Raw genomic sequence first — 12514 nt, forward strand, 5'->3', positions numbered from 1 at the left:
AAAAATAATTTTTTTGCACCAAATACAATTTTACAACGCATACACATTTATATTGACCTTGTAATGTAATTTATTTTTTTTTTTTTTAGAAAAGGTCAATTATAAAAATAAATCTAAAAATATAATAATTTTATTTAATAATTTTAATTATTATTTAATTATCGGAATAAAGTCCACCCTAGTATACACTAAAAAAGGGGCAGAAAACTGTTTTACTTAGAAATTGCTAGTAAATTTCACAATTAATTACAAACAGCAAGTAACATGAATTAAACATGAAATATTCAAGTAGAATTTTCTTGTAAAACATACTTGGTTTATTTACTTAAAAAAAAAAGCATTCTATACAGTGTAGCCTATCCCAGATACAAGTGAAAGCTTTAATTTAACACAAAAATAACCTTTTTAAATATATAAAATGTAATATATACCCTTCACACAAATACTGCAAGTAGCAATAAAAATTGTAAAGGTTAGTGTGAGGCTAAAACAACTGTGCCTCTTAAAACAGCTCGCAGGACAAACACACTTTAGCTTTTAAGTTAGAGGTGCTTTTGTTGAAGGGGAAGCTCATTTCAGTAACTGCAAGTAACTGGTGTTGTCTCACTGGGAGAAAAGAAACATTTCTGCATTTTATAGCACAGGTGTGAAATCGTACAAAGGTGACCTGGTAATTGGCCATGGGAAAAAGACTGTGTGTCAAGGGGTAGATAAGAGAAAGGAAATTTTTTTACTATTTACTATTATTATTATTATTATTATTATTATTATTATTATTATTATTATTATTATTATTATGTGCCAATCTACAACAACAATGCGCTTCAACGAATGTACAAAAAATAAACTTCAGAACACCCCAAAGACACAGTATCAACTTTATGGAACTAAAAGAATGAATACATTCTATATTTGGATGAGAAAATCCATTACATCAATAATTATAGGAGTTAGGATTAAAATTATTAAGGAATATTCTCTTTAGCGTTTTCTGACACTTTCATAGTAAACAAAAAAATAATAATTAAATCAAATTATCTGCATCTTTGAGAAAACATACAGAGCTTCACAATGAGTGAAAGACAAATACAAAAAAGACAACTGACTACAGTTGTATCATTTGAAAATGAAAATGCTGGGTTTAGAGTAGAAAGCACCCTGCAATTTTTTTGCACAAAGCGCAGAGCCCAGAGACTACCGCCCGTATTTCATGCTGCGAATTGCATCTGGTGGCAGCAAAGCGAAACAGCAAGCTTTATTTTCTTCAGACAGTAATGCTAGCGTACCTTTGGCACAGAAAGCCAGCGTCTCTCATAGCTCACTCGGGGCAACTCAGTCAATGGAACAAAGTTAGAAGAATGGAATACAGTCTCTGAACAAAACACACACATTGGCGAGAGAGCGGGCAGACAGGGCTGGAATTCCACTCGCTGTGCAAGATGAGCAATATGGTGACAGGCAAGAGTGCAGGCACAGGGCCCTTATGCTGAAGCCAAGCATGTTTTCGTCCTGAAATAACCTGTATTTTCATAAGCAAGTCAATCTTTACAGAGGGTAGGTGAACCCTGTAACCACCTGTGCATCCAACTGTAAAGGTCTGGCTAAGCTTAATCTAATTGTGAATGGTGTATTTTGCTGTGCACTTCTTGTGCAGAAAAAAATATGTGCCGCATTTACAATGACAATAAACAAAGGAGCAAAAAATCAAATCCAATTATGTCAACTCAAACTACTTAACCCTCTGGAGTCGATTAACGCGTATACGCGTTTTGGGGTATTTTCTCCTGATAACCCCGAAAAGAACTTAAATTCCACCTTTATTTATGGATTCCCTCCAGTGGCACAGACATCGTGTTTTGACGCGGCTCTAATGTCAAGATAAGATGAAGAATCACTTCAAGGTGCTCTCTGACACAAGATAAATGGCAGTTGACCTGAAGACACCAGGAGGTGAGGAGCCTTGTGGCACTGTTGTGGTGCTGCTCTAAAAACATTTCCTGTCTGTCTTGAGAGACACCACACCTTTGGGCCATTTTAGACGCAGGTATATCTCATCTATGAAAACTTTGAGATAAGGCTGAATGAATGAGCCTGCCTGTCCATGCAAATAGCTTAAGCCTATCGCATCTGTTATTTTTGGAGTTAATGCCACAACATAAAAATCACAACATAAAATGCAACAAAAGGAGGATTAAAGTCAAGTTGTTACATAAACATATAAAGTATAATGTTAAAACTTGTCACAAATATCTCACAATTTAAAATTCTAAGAATCTGCTAATTTTGGTTTTGGTAACAAAAACAACATGTCTTCTCGAAACCGAATCTGAAGGAGAAAAACCGTATACGCTCGGAGTTACTCAACTGCATGAACGCATGCCCAATTCTGCTACATTATTCTCTGAGCCGCGTAAATGATCAAACCTGATGACAGTCTCAGTCTGAGAAAGAGACAGAGCCTACAAAAGGGAAAGTGACAGGCCCTTCTACAACAGATGTTTCTACCGAGGGGAGTCTACTCTCCACTGAGCAGTCTCACACATGAGAGACACCCAAAAGCTCTGGAAACAGTCCTGAAAATGTATGTTCACTGGTAAAAATGCTTTCCCCCCATACGGACTACCCACCATTGAATATTCCAGACTTGTTCAAAAACACAGAGGGGTATTAACACATAAAAAGCAAAGTACCGTTGCCAAAGTTTGTACAAAAGGCAAGAAAGAAACCACTGAAGAGCAATCTTAAAGGGATAGTTCACCCAAAAATGAAAATTCTGTCATCATTTACGCACCCTCATGTCATTCCAAACCCGTATGAATTTCTTTCTTACATGGAAAACAAAAGATGATACTTAGAAAGCATTTTTCCTCAGGAACAGGCATGCTCACCACTCACTTTCATTATATGGAAAACAGAAGCTTGAACATTCTTCTAAGTCACTCTTTTAGTGTTTCACATACAAGAGAAAGACCTACAGGTTTGCATTGACATGAGGTGAGTAAATAATGACAGAATTTTCACTTTTGGCTGAACTATCCCTTTAAATCCTACCACACAGAGCGTTTGCTTCTATTGATCCACAATCCAGAGAAGAGCCACACTATTGACGGAAAACAAAACACATTAGAAAGGCCATTTGTCAGAAATGTTGCTCTCCAGATCTATCATGAAAAGAAAAATTTCCCCACTGTAAACGATAACACACGTCTTTTCTTCATTTCCAACAGATCAATGTTAATATGCAGGGGGTCCTGAAGATGGATTGCGGACACACTTTAACCAGTTAAGTGCCGGGGTCACATCACAGACGGGCTTGATAAGAAGTATGAGCCAGAAACAAGGTCTTCATTTGATATGAAGCACTTCATACATCATAACCCATAAGATCTGTCATATATAGATGCTGTAGCATGCATATACACTGTATGCTCGATTCCAGAGGAGATTTTCAATAGAGGAGATACGAGGACAAGCTGACCTTTTTAATGATTTATATCTGACAACTACTGGTGGTTTAAACTTGTTCACCACAAAACTGCTATTAATAGGATAATTTCATACGAAACCAAACATGGTGATAAAAGGAAAGCTATTTAATAAAACACATGCTACATGGTAGTTACTTAAGTAATAAAAATAATTTCAGAATCAACAAATTCAGACATGCTCATTTACCAAATTCAGTGGTTTATTCAAGCATTTAAACTCATCTACAATAGACGACGTCCACTGCACAAAACCGCATTATGCCTCTTGTTCGCAGCGGGTCTTAGGGAGCAGTGGCCAGTCTGGTGCCTATTTCCTTGAGACAGGATCTAAGCAGGAGCCAGACGGGAAGGCAAGCATTGCCTTGCAGGAGTCCGGATAAGCCAGCTCTGATGGCTTGATACAGCTCCAGACCCCCAAGCCTGATACCCTGGCCACAGAAGTGGCTCTAAATAATGTTTGCCATGCCTGCAGAATGCATGCTACTGTTTGACATTGAGCCTCCTGCTACTAGTCTTTCATAAAGATAAGAGTCAGAGTTCACCACCTGGCAACAAACAACTGAAAATGCACTAAAATAATCTTTAAACAAAATATCATAATAATAAAGCATTTTATTATTATTATTATTGTTGTTAAATAAATGCATCAAATTGTAGTGTAGTTTAAATTATATATACGGCCCCAAAATACAGCAAAGTTAAGTGAAAAATTGTTTGCTTTTGAACTTAAAAATTAATTATAAACTGCATGTGTTTCTAAAACATATATTAAAAAAATCTAAATTATTTTCCTCTTATAAGTGATGATGGAAAGCACAGCTTCATGCAGTATGACTGTGTGATTAAATTCTATTCATTTATTTCACCATTTGTGCTTTAGGAGGCAAATTGTGAAAGCTTGAAAAAGCTCATTAATAAAACTCGGTGGCTTCAATTACACAATAGATTTGTTCAATTTTTAACGATATCTGTGAGACGAAAACAAAAATCTGTTGATTTGATTTTGGCACTTGGGTAATTCAATTCAGATCATCTAATATATGAATGAATGAATATAATAATACACATTCACGTCAAAGTATAATAAAGTTAATAAAAAATGTGAAATCGCTGTACCTGAACTGTGAATCAAACATTAATAAAATAATTAGAGATGTGTTCCGACAGACAGCTTCTGGTATTATTGTCTAAAATTGGGGAAAAGGTAATTAATTTGGCAGTAAATTTATTCGCACAGTGTTTGGCTCCTCTAACGAAGGAGAGGAAATTGCAAAGCGGAGATCAAGTCTTCCTCCATTGTGTCTGATCAAATGGAAATCTTTCTCTTTTAACACAATATGCACATTGTGTATCCTGGCCTTCCATTGCTGAATGACATGCTTGAGCATACCAGTAACTATGAATGAAAAGCTTTTAATGAATTTTTAATGTTTTAAATATAAAATGTTTTAGATGTAGTTATTCATTTCTGAAATAGTACAATTATAAAATATATATACAAAAAAGTGATATTAGTATTTTTAGGAAGACAAGCTAAAATAGATTTATACAGATATACAATAAAATATACAATAATATAGGTGTTATCAAAAAACACTACCATCAAAGAAAACATCTCTATACAAACTACCAATCTTTTTAAAACAGAGTGAGATATTTTTTGAGAGAAACCTAAATTAAACTTCTGTTTAACAGATTTTCACAATACAGCTGTACGTTCTTGATTTCTCATATGGTTTCTGAACACACAGAGCAACAACCAGGTGCGTCTAACAAACATCAGCGCTGTTCAGAACATTTTAACATATGTAAGTGCATTGTGTTTCATACAGTATGTTAAAGCTCTGTTACGGGATGTGCTTCATGACACTGTGGTCCCTGCAGGTTCAGTACAGGGTCTCTGTGGCCCACCTTGAGCTCAAGGGTTCTGGTACGCTGGCAGATGGGACACATCTTGTCTTCAACTGGAAAATAGTTCTCCTGTGTCAGTAATGGCAAATAATAACTATAAAAACTGTAACAGTGCCTCTGGTAAAAGTATGAAATTTAAAAAAAAAAAAAAAACTTCTGTTTTGTCTTTTGCCAAATTAAATAGTTGTGTATATCCATAAGAGCATTTTCATATAAAAATAAAAATAAAATATATAATTCAAAATAAATGATATCCATTCATTTTAGTATTTACGAAAATAAATAAGCTATATTGTATTAAAGAAATTATTAAATTATTTTTCTGTAGGAAGATATTTGCTGAAACCCAAACAAGAAATACAAAACGAACACGCAGATGCCCGAAATTAACAATTTTCTGTAAACCCCATAAATACTACATGTAAAATGAGTTTTTCAATATCAACAATATCACATTTGCCGATTTATAAACTGCTTCTATGTTTCTGTCAAAGTCTACAGTAACGATGCGGAAGTGTATCATGACTCAATGCAGCCACCTAGTGTTCATACCGTGAATCTCAAAAAACATTTTTAATATATCTCCAAATCTATAGCACAATTTAGCCCACAATTTAAAAATAAAAACACCGTCATATTTTTTCTATAGCTGCTGGATAACATTAGACCACATTAATTTTTTATATTTCAACTATTATTTTATTACAGTTTCATTGTATGTTACCATTTACATTTTTACTGTTTTATGAAATGCCATTGTGACAACTTACCCCATTTATAGTGACAATTAGCCTCTCTACACTTACAATAAATAAGAGCCACAGATTATGTCACTTGACTTTCCTTAATTCAGTAAAAACACAAATGTACTGCTTTAATTCACCTTTAAAATATGTAACCAACATTGTGATGTTACCCTATAGCCTTTTTTCTTATAAATAAGTCATATGCATTTATAATTAATAATGCATATTATCTGATACACATTAAAAGCTAGCTACCTTCCATCCAATTAGGCTGTGTTGTTAGTCAACTTCATTATCCAGTCTAAATGAAAACACTGCTATATTCTTAATGTATAACAAGCTGTGTATATAAAGAATAGGAAAGTTTTTTTTTTCATGCATTCAAACATGCCACTGACCCAAGAGGGTTAAATAGAGTCCAGCCAACATGAGACGTCTTCTCCTAGACTCATTATCAGCCTCATGTACTGTATTTCCCGTACTAATAATGAAACAGTGCAGCTGGATAAAACACTCACGCGTGATGAAGCATTAATTATGCAGCGCTAAACATCTATGAAACCAATTTGTAATCAGGAGGCGTGACAGCATACACTAGTGTAATAACACTGGAGCTCTCTTTACCCCTTATATGTGCACTAACAGATGCTGACGTATGTGTGGAAGGGCCTTATAAAAGATCAGTAAATCACCACAGACAGCACTAAGTATTAGAGACAGATCAATAATGATCAATAAATCAATAAATTTTTCTGATATTCTTATTGGGTCTAACGATAAGTGGCATCCTTCGCTAGATCAAATTCAGCAGAACACAACTGCATTTTACAGGTAAAGTAACTAGTTCAGTGTATTATTTGCATAAATTTCTCAATTCGCATAACAGCCACTCTTTCTCAAGTGAGAAACCCATAAGATTTTGGCCTAAAGAGGTCAAAACAGAAAAGAGAAATAAAAATAATTTGCAATGTACAACCATAAAAGAATCTAATGACATATATATATAAAATGATTATTACAGTATAGTAGCAGTTATTTATGCCAGCAATAAAAACAAATGAAATAAAAATAAACTATTTATAATAGTTTATGCACAATAATGATCATGACAATAATATAATTATTACTATTATTATAGTAGTAGTTATGGTAGCAAAAAAAAAAAAAAATGTGTATCTGTAAATAAAATATTTATAATGTATAGGTTTATTATTAAATGTATTTTTTATATAAAAAAAATTAGTTATATAAAATATTTAGTATGTTTTATAATTATTATATGGCCTATTATTACATAAAATATGCATCAAATATATTTTATTTACATTTGTTTTTATTGCTATAGTCCATTTTTTAAGGGACAAATGTATTTAAAAGAATGAAAATTTTCATTGTTCTCTGACACTTAAACCTAAAATTACTCAGTTATACAAAATATTGTTCAATCTCTACTTGCAGTTAGTTGACATAAAAAATAGTTTGCTATGGGTGATTTACTTTGGCCTTTGTTTGTGAATGAGAAGATGACATAAAACAAATGTTCTATTAAAATATATCACAACTACAACAGTAATCATAGCAATCATAATCAAGTACAATCAACTATAAAAGCTCAAAACAAGGCATGTAATGCATCATCATGTAGAGTCACATTTAACATTTGAACTCCGGGCGTAAATCCGAGCTATGGCACAACTCTATACACTGAATGCTAAATAAACTGTATCATACAGCAGAATAGGCAATAAAGGGAGTATAATGCGTTTGCTCGGCTCTGTAAATGCAATCAAAACAGTGACACGAGGGTGTGTTTACATTAAAGCGGACGTGACGTCAAAGGTTTTGAACCTCAGCGACCGCGCGCAGGGCTAATGAATTAGCTATACATTTTACGATTTATTGCCAGCTTGCCAACACAAGTTATCAGTTTTTACGAGCTGATTCTTTTCTTCTGTGTATTCTTTTAGCCGTGCGCTTTGATCCAAAGGTGAGACGAACATCTAAAGGCCTTTGCGCATGTTATAGGACTATGCTAGTTAGCCATCGGCTACCCTACTGAGCACAGATAAACAAACCATGATGTCTGAATCAAATGCGTCTATTTGACAGCGGATGAATGCATACCATTTGTCCACTGTGTTTATAAAATGTTAACCATTAGATTAGTTGTGCAATTGTATGATTATACACCAAAACATTTTGCAGAGATAGCGTGCAAATGCTGCCGTTTTGCAAACATGTTTTCCAATACATTAAATAAAATGATTTGGTAATTAAAAAAAAAAATCTGTGCACTCAATATGCATCCACGTCGAAGCCCGCAAAACTATCTGTTTTTGGACTACTAGGCCTTGCATAAGAAATTGAATTGTTGTAACTTTTTGCAAAAAAAAAAAAAAAAAAAAAAAAAAAATGTGCAGACTCTTGTTTGTTTAACCTTCAGTTTGAGTTGTCTAAGTTACTCACATATTGACCACAATATCCAACACGCTGCAACATTAATGTCGTTTTTGTTTTCCGCAACGTACCTGCCTTAAAGCTTCTCATATGGTTCTCTAACAAGTTGTCACTGCTCATTTGTTCTTTCTTCTTTTTGATTCGACTGCATGTAGGATGGATCTTCAAAAAATAATCCACGACGCGCTGTACGACTTCATTTTGTCATATATTCCTCATGCGGATCTGAGGTGAGGGCGTGTCACTTCATACCCTTAATTAAAGTTATTTTTTCTCCACAATCATTAAATTTACCATTGACGTGTTTTTATTTTTATTTTGATCAGTACACTAGATGATGTGATTTTGTCCTACATCACTGGGGTGCTAGAGGATTTGGGATCTCAAGAAAGTGTGGAGGAAAACTTTGATGTAGAGGTGTTTGTTGAAATGTTGGAGGCATACATTCCTGGTTTTTCAGAGATTGACAGGTAGCTGTGGGCAGATTTCATGCAAGTTTAATCCTACTGAGATTTACAATTATTTTATATTAATACTGTGTAATATTTTCATGTTTTTTGACTGCTGGTATATATATTTTTTTTTTCTTATAGTGTCAAAGTTTGTGAGATGATGTTTAATCTGGCATCAAAGTTGGCCTCAGCCCGAGACCCAGGTAGTTTTCCTTTCGGAACAGATGTTGCATTTTTTATTATATTATGTTAGATACATTCAGTTTTGTCATAAAAAGCAAATCAACCAAAAAAAAAAATAATCTAGCCCCCTGCGAACTTATTAGCAGGTGCACAGGGCAGAGGCACTTATGTAAAGAAACAAGAAAATATCCCGCACTCTGAAATGTGATCTGTGTCTGTGTTTTAAGAATCTGGAGAGATGAAAATAGAAGAAGGTAAATTTCCCCTCTCAGAAAGCCCTTCTTTAACCCACGGAGGTTCAAGAGAAAAGACATACAACCTCACATTACAAGCAGAGGGAGCCACAGCTCAGGTAATGGACCTTTTTAAGCACATTCACATGTACCAGATGCTGGCAAGCTGGTTTGCAAATGAATATGTGTGTGGGAATGTGTTTTCAGGTTAGTGAATCATCATGGGACACACAGGAGCAACATCTTCTTGAGATGTTTCCTAAATGCAGTGTGTCTGAGGCCAGAAGTGCGTTGTCTATTGCTAAAGGAGACATGGAGGAAGCTGTTCGTCTTATTATTGAGGGAGATGTCCAGCTTAAGTGCCCAATGTCTCTCGACGTAAGTTCATTTGTAGCTCCTTTAACTAAAGTTGTTTAATTTCATAAAACTTAATTATAGAATGATCTATAATTAGGGTTTTTGCCTGTTATCTCTTTAACTGTTATTTAAGATTAATGGTTTTTATATTTGGAAGATACTATAGTGATATTTTGTTGCAGATCAGTTCAGTGATGATAAAACTATTAAAAACAACTTCTGTTAATTGAAATGAAGTTAAAATTAAATATAAATATTAGATGGAAAATTTTAAAGAAAATGAAAAATGTTTCATCATATATTTGTCAAAAAAAAAAAAAAGTTTAAGTAAAAAATAAATTGAAGCTAAAAATAAAAAAATTCAACTAAAATTACAATAAAAACTGATAACATAAAACAAAAGGATACTCAAAATATTAAATAATACTATAATAGTATATAGATAATACTAAAATTACAATGATGCCTTAAAAAATGTATATTTTCAGGCAAACCAAGGGAAGACTGTTTCTGCTGAAGTTGATCAGAAACTTAAAGCAAGCATTCTAGAAAAGTGAGTTGTCACCCTGATCTCAAATTCTTTTAAATAATTTTACAAACTTGTTATATTGGATGTCACTGCAAGTTGTAAAAAATGTCTAATCAAATGTTTGGACCCCGCAGGTACATGCTGGTTGACAGTGAAGAAGACAAGAAAGTGCACAGACCAGTCACTCCAAAAGATGTATGTTTTCAGTGATTGCATTGTATTACATTAATGAATTATGTGGATATTAATTCTTTCCACTTCCTGTATGGTCATCTGCAGGCTCCTAAGAAACTGGTGCGCTATCACGGCAGTCAGGTGGTCACCACAAAGGGAGAGCGCTACCATCTAGTCAAGAAAGAAGAACCGGATGACATGAAGAAGACTTACGTTAGTCTCAAACCAGCACGCAAATATCGCTTTCATTGATGAAAGGCATCTTCTTGATTCAAAGTCAACCCTCTTTGTTTTTGATATTTGTGTCTGGTTATCTGACTGGAAACAAATGATTTAGTTTTTATTTAAATGTATCTCGGTCCAAATGTGTGTCCATTTACATACATGGTGCTGGAGGTTTTGTTTCTTGGGAATTTTGATGTTTTAATTCATTTGCTTTTCTGTGTAATCTCCCAGCAGGTCTCTTTTTTCGAGCCCTTATAAGTTACTGTATTTATTTAAACTACTTTTTTACTAAAACTTTTAGCTATACCTGAAAACATGAAGTTGTTTACATTCGACTGTTTTCTTTTAGCCAAACCCTGTTTTACAGATCATTTTACTGAAAGTCATTGAAATGTTCCGCTAAGTGGTTGTTTTGTTCTAAAATCAACCAATTTGGCTTGTTTTCGGTGGCAGGAAACAGTTGAACATCAGTGTTTGTATTTTACACTCTGTGTTTATTTTCATATATAGAAATAAAAAGACTCCATATATGTTCCTACTGAGACTAAAGAATAGCAGGGTCTGTGTGACAGTTGATTTTAGTTGCAGTTCACAAACAAGGTCCTCATATACACTGGACAAGCTTTGGATAGACCAAACTTTCATCTGCATATTAGCTAGAGTTCGTTTGTCTGTATTGTGTAGTTGCTTTGCATAGTTTTAGTAGTGGATGTGCTTTGTTTTCACTATCAACAATTGTATTGTCATATCCATATTACACCAGTATTTGAGATTTGTTTGTGCTTGATATACTCAGTTTACATGTAAACCATGATGTCTTTGGCATAGAATCACAGGATCAGCTGTTAATTACTACACCGTGGCCCTGAAACTGAAGTGCAGTGCTTAAATTCAAATATATTAACATTATTTTTCAAGAACTGATGAAGTTTTTGAGAGTAACCAGTAAAGAATGAATGTTTTAAGAGTTTTGTGTCTTGCCTCAGTTGTCTGCTTGAAATACTTTTAAACTTCTTAAAACTGGTTTGAATATGGATTTTCGAACTTTAAGTACACAAATGAGCATGAGGTTGTAAAGGTGACATACCATGAAAATCTGACTTATGTAACTTAGCAGACTGTTTATGTAACTCGTGTATTTGACAGTTTAAGCGCAATAAGACATGAAAGGGAACTTAAGTTTAGTACTTACTGTGACAGCAGCTTCTGAGCGCGTGCTTCAGATGTGTGCTCTCAGAAATCCATATATAAGAAGCTTAAACTAATATTTCAGCGCTTGACGTGATAATCAAAAGTTGTTTTTTAGCAGAGAATCTGAGGAACCAGCTGTAAAGGCAGTTCTATTCTGAAAAAGGGGGCGGAAGGAAGCAGCAGCTCATTTGCATTTAAAGAGACACACGAAAACAGCGTTTTTCTGCTTCCACTCATAATAGGCATTTTTTTCAAAATGTTATAATGAATGATCTGTGGGGTATTTTGAGCTGAAACTTCACAGACACATTCTGGGGACACCTGAGACTTACATTATATATTGTAAAAAAAGGGGCATAATAGGTCTCCTTTAAAGAATAAATTAATTTTAGTGTGGATGAATATACACAAAGGTGAGAAAAGAAAAATTAAACATTTTGTTTTAATTTAAATACTTCAAGAACAGATGCAATCCACTTTAAGCCACTCAGAAAATAGTCCTGGGAACTACAGAGATCAAAAGATCATGCAGATAGCCTTTACACTAACCTTTTGTTCTCTTACACAG

At 34.1% G+C, this 12514-nt stretch overlaps 1 protein-coding gene and 1 long non-coding RNA gene across 2 annotated transcripts in view; one reads left to right on the plus strand and one right to left on the minus strand.

The window, feature by feature from the left end:
- Window positions 1-12087, minus strand: part of LOC122139444 — a 29144-nt gene extending 17057 nt beyond the window's left edge. The window contains exon 1 of the long non-coding RNA XR_006156301.1: window positions 11948-12087. This is a non-coding gene — a long non-coding RNA (uncharacterized LOC122139444). The remainder of the gene's footprint in view (window positions 1-11947) is intronic.
- On the plus strand, window positions 7967-11717 carry LOC109056103 (CUE domain-containing protein 2-like). Its single transcript, XM_042737165.1, has 9 exons — window positions 7967-8132; window positions 8758-8832; window positions 8929-9072; window positions 9196-9257; window positions 9465-9589; window positions 9678-9848; window positions 10316-10380; window positions 10491-10551; window positions 10636-11717. Exons 2-9 carry the CDS (start codon window positions 8759-8761, stop codon window positions 10780-10782), a joined length of 849 nt encoding a protein of 282 aa, XP_042593099.1. The 5' UTR covers window positions 7967-8132; window position 8758; the 3' UTR covers window positions 10783-11717.
- Window positions 12088-12514: the final 427 nt, after the last annotated feature.

This window comes from Cyprinus carpio, chromosome B13 (assembly GCF_018340385.1).
Source record: "Cyprinus carpio isolate SPL01 chromosome B13, ASM1834038v1, whole genome shotgun sequence".
In the NCBI taxonomy this organism is placed as follows: Eukaryota; Metazoa; Chordata; class Actinopteri; order Cypriniformes; family Cyprinidae; genus Cyprinus; species Cyprinus carpio.

Coding starts and splice junctions, on each gene's coding strand:
- LOC109056103 (XM_042737165.1), top strand. CDS start 8,759: ATGGATCTTCAAAAAATAATCCACGACGCGCTGTACGACTTCATTTTG. Junction 10,381..10,490: donor AAAGCAAGCATTCTAGAAAA/GTGAGTTGTCAC, acceptor TGGACCCCGCAG/GTACATGCTGGTTGACAGTG. Junction 10,552..10,635: donor GACCAGTCACTCCAAAAGAT/GTATGTTTTCAG, acceptor GGTCATCTGCAG/GCTCCTAAGAAACTGGTGCG.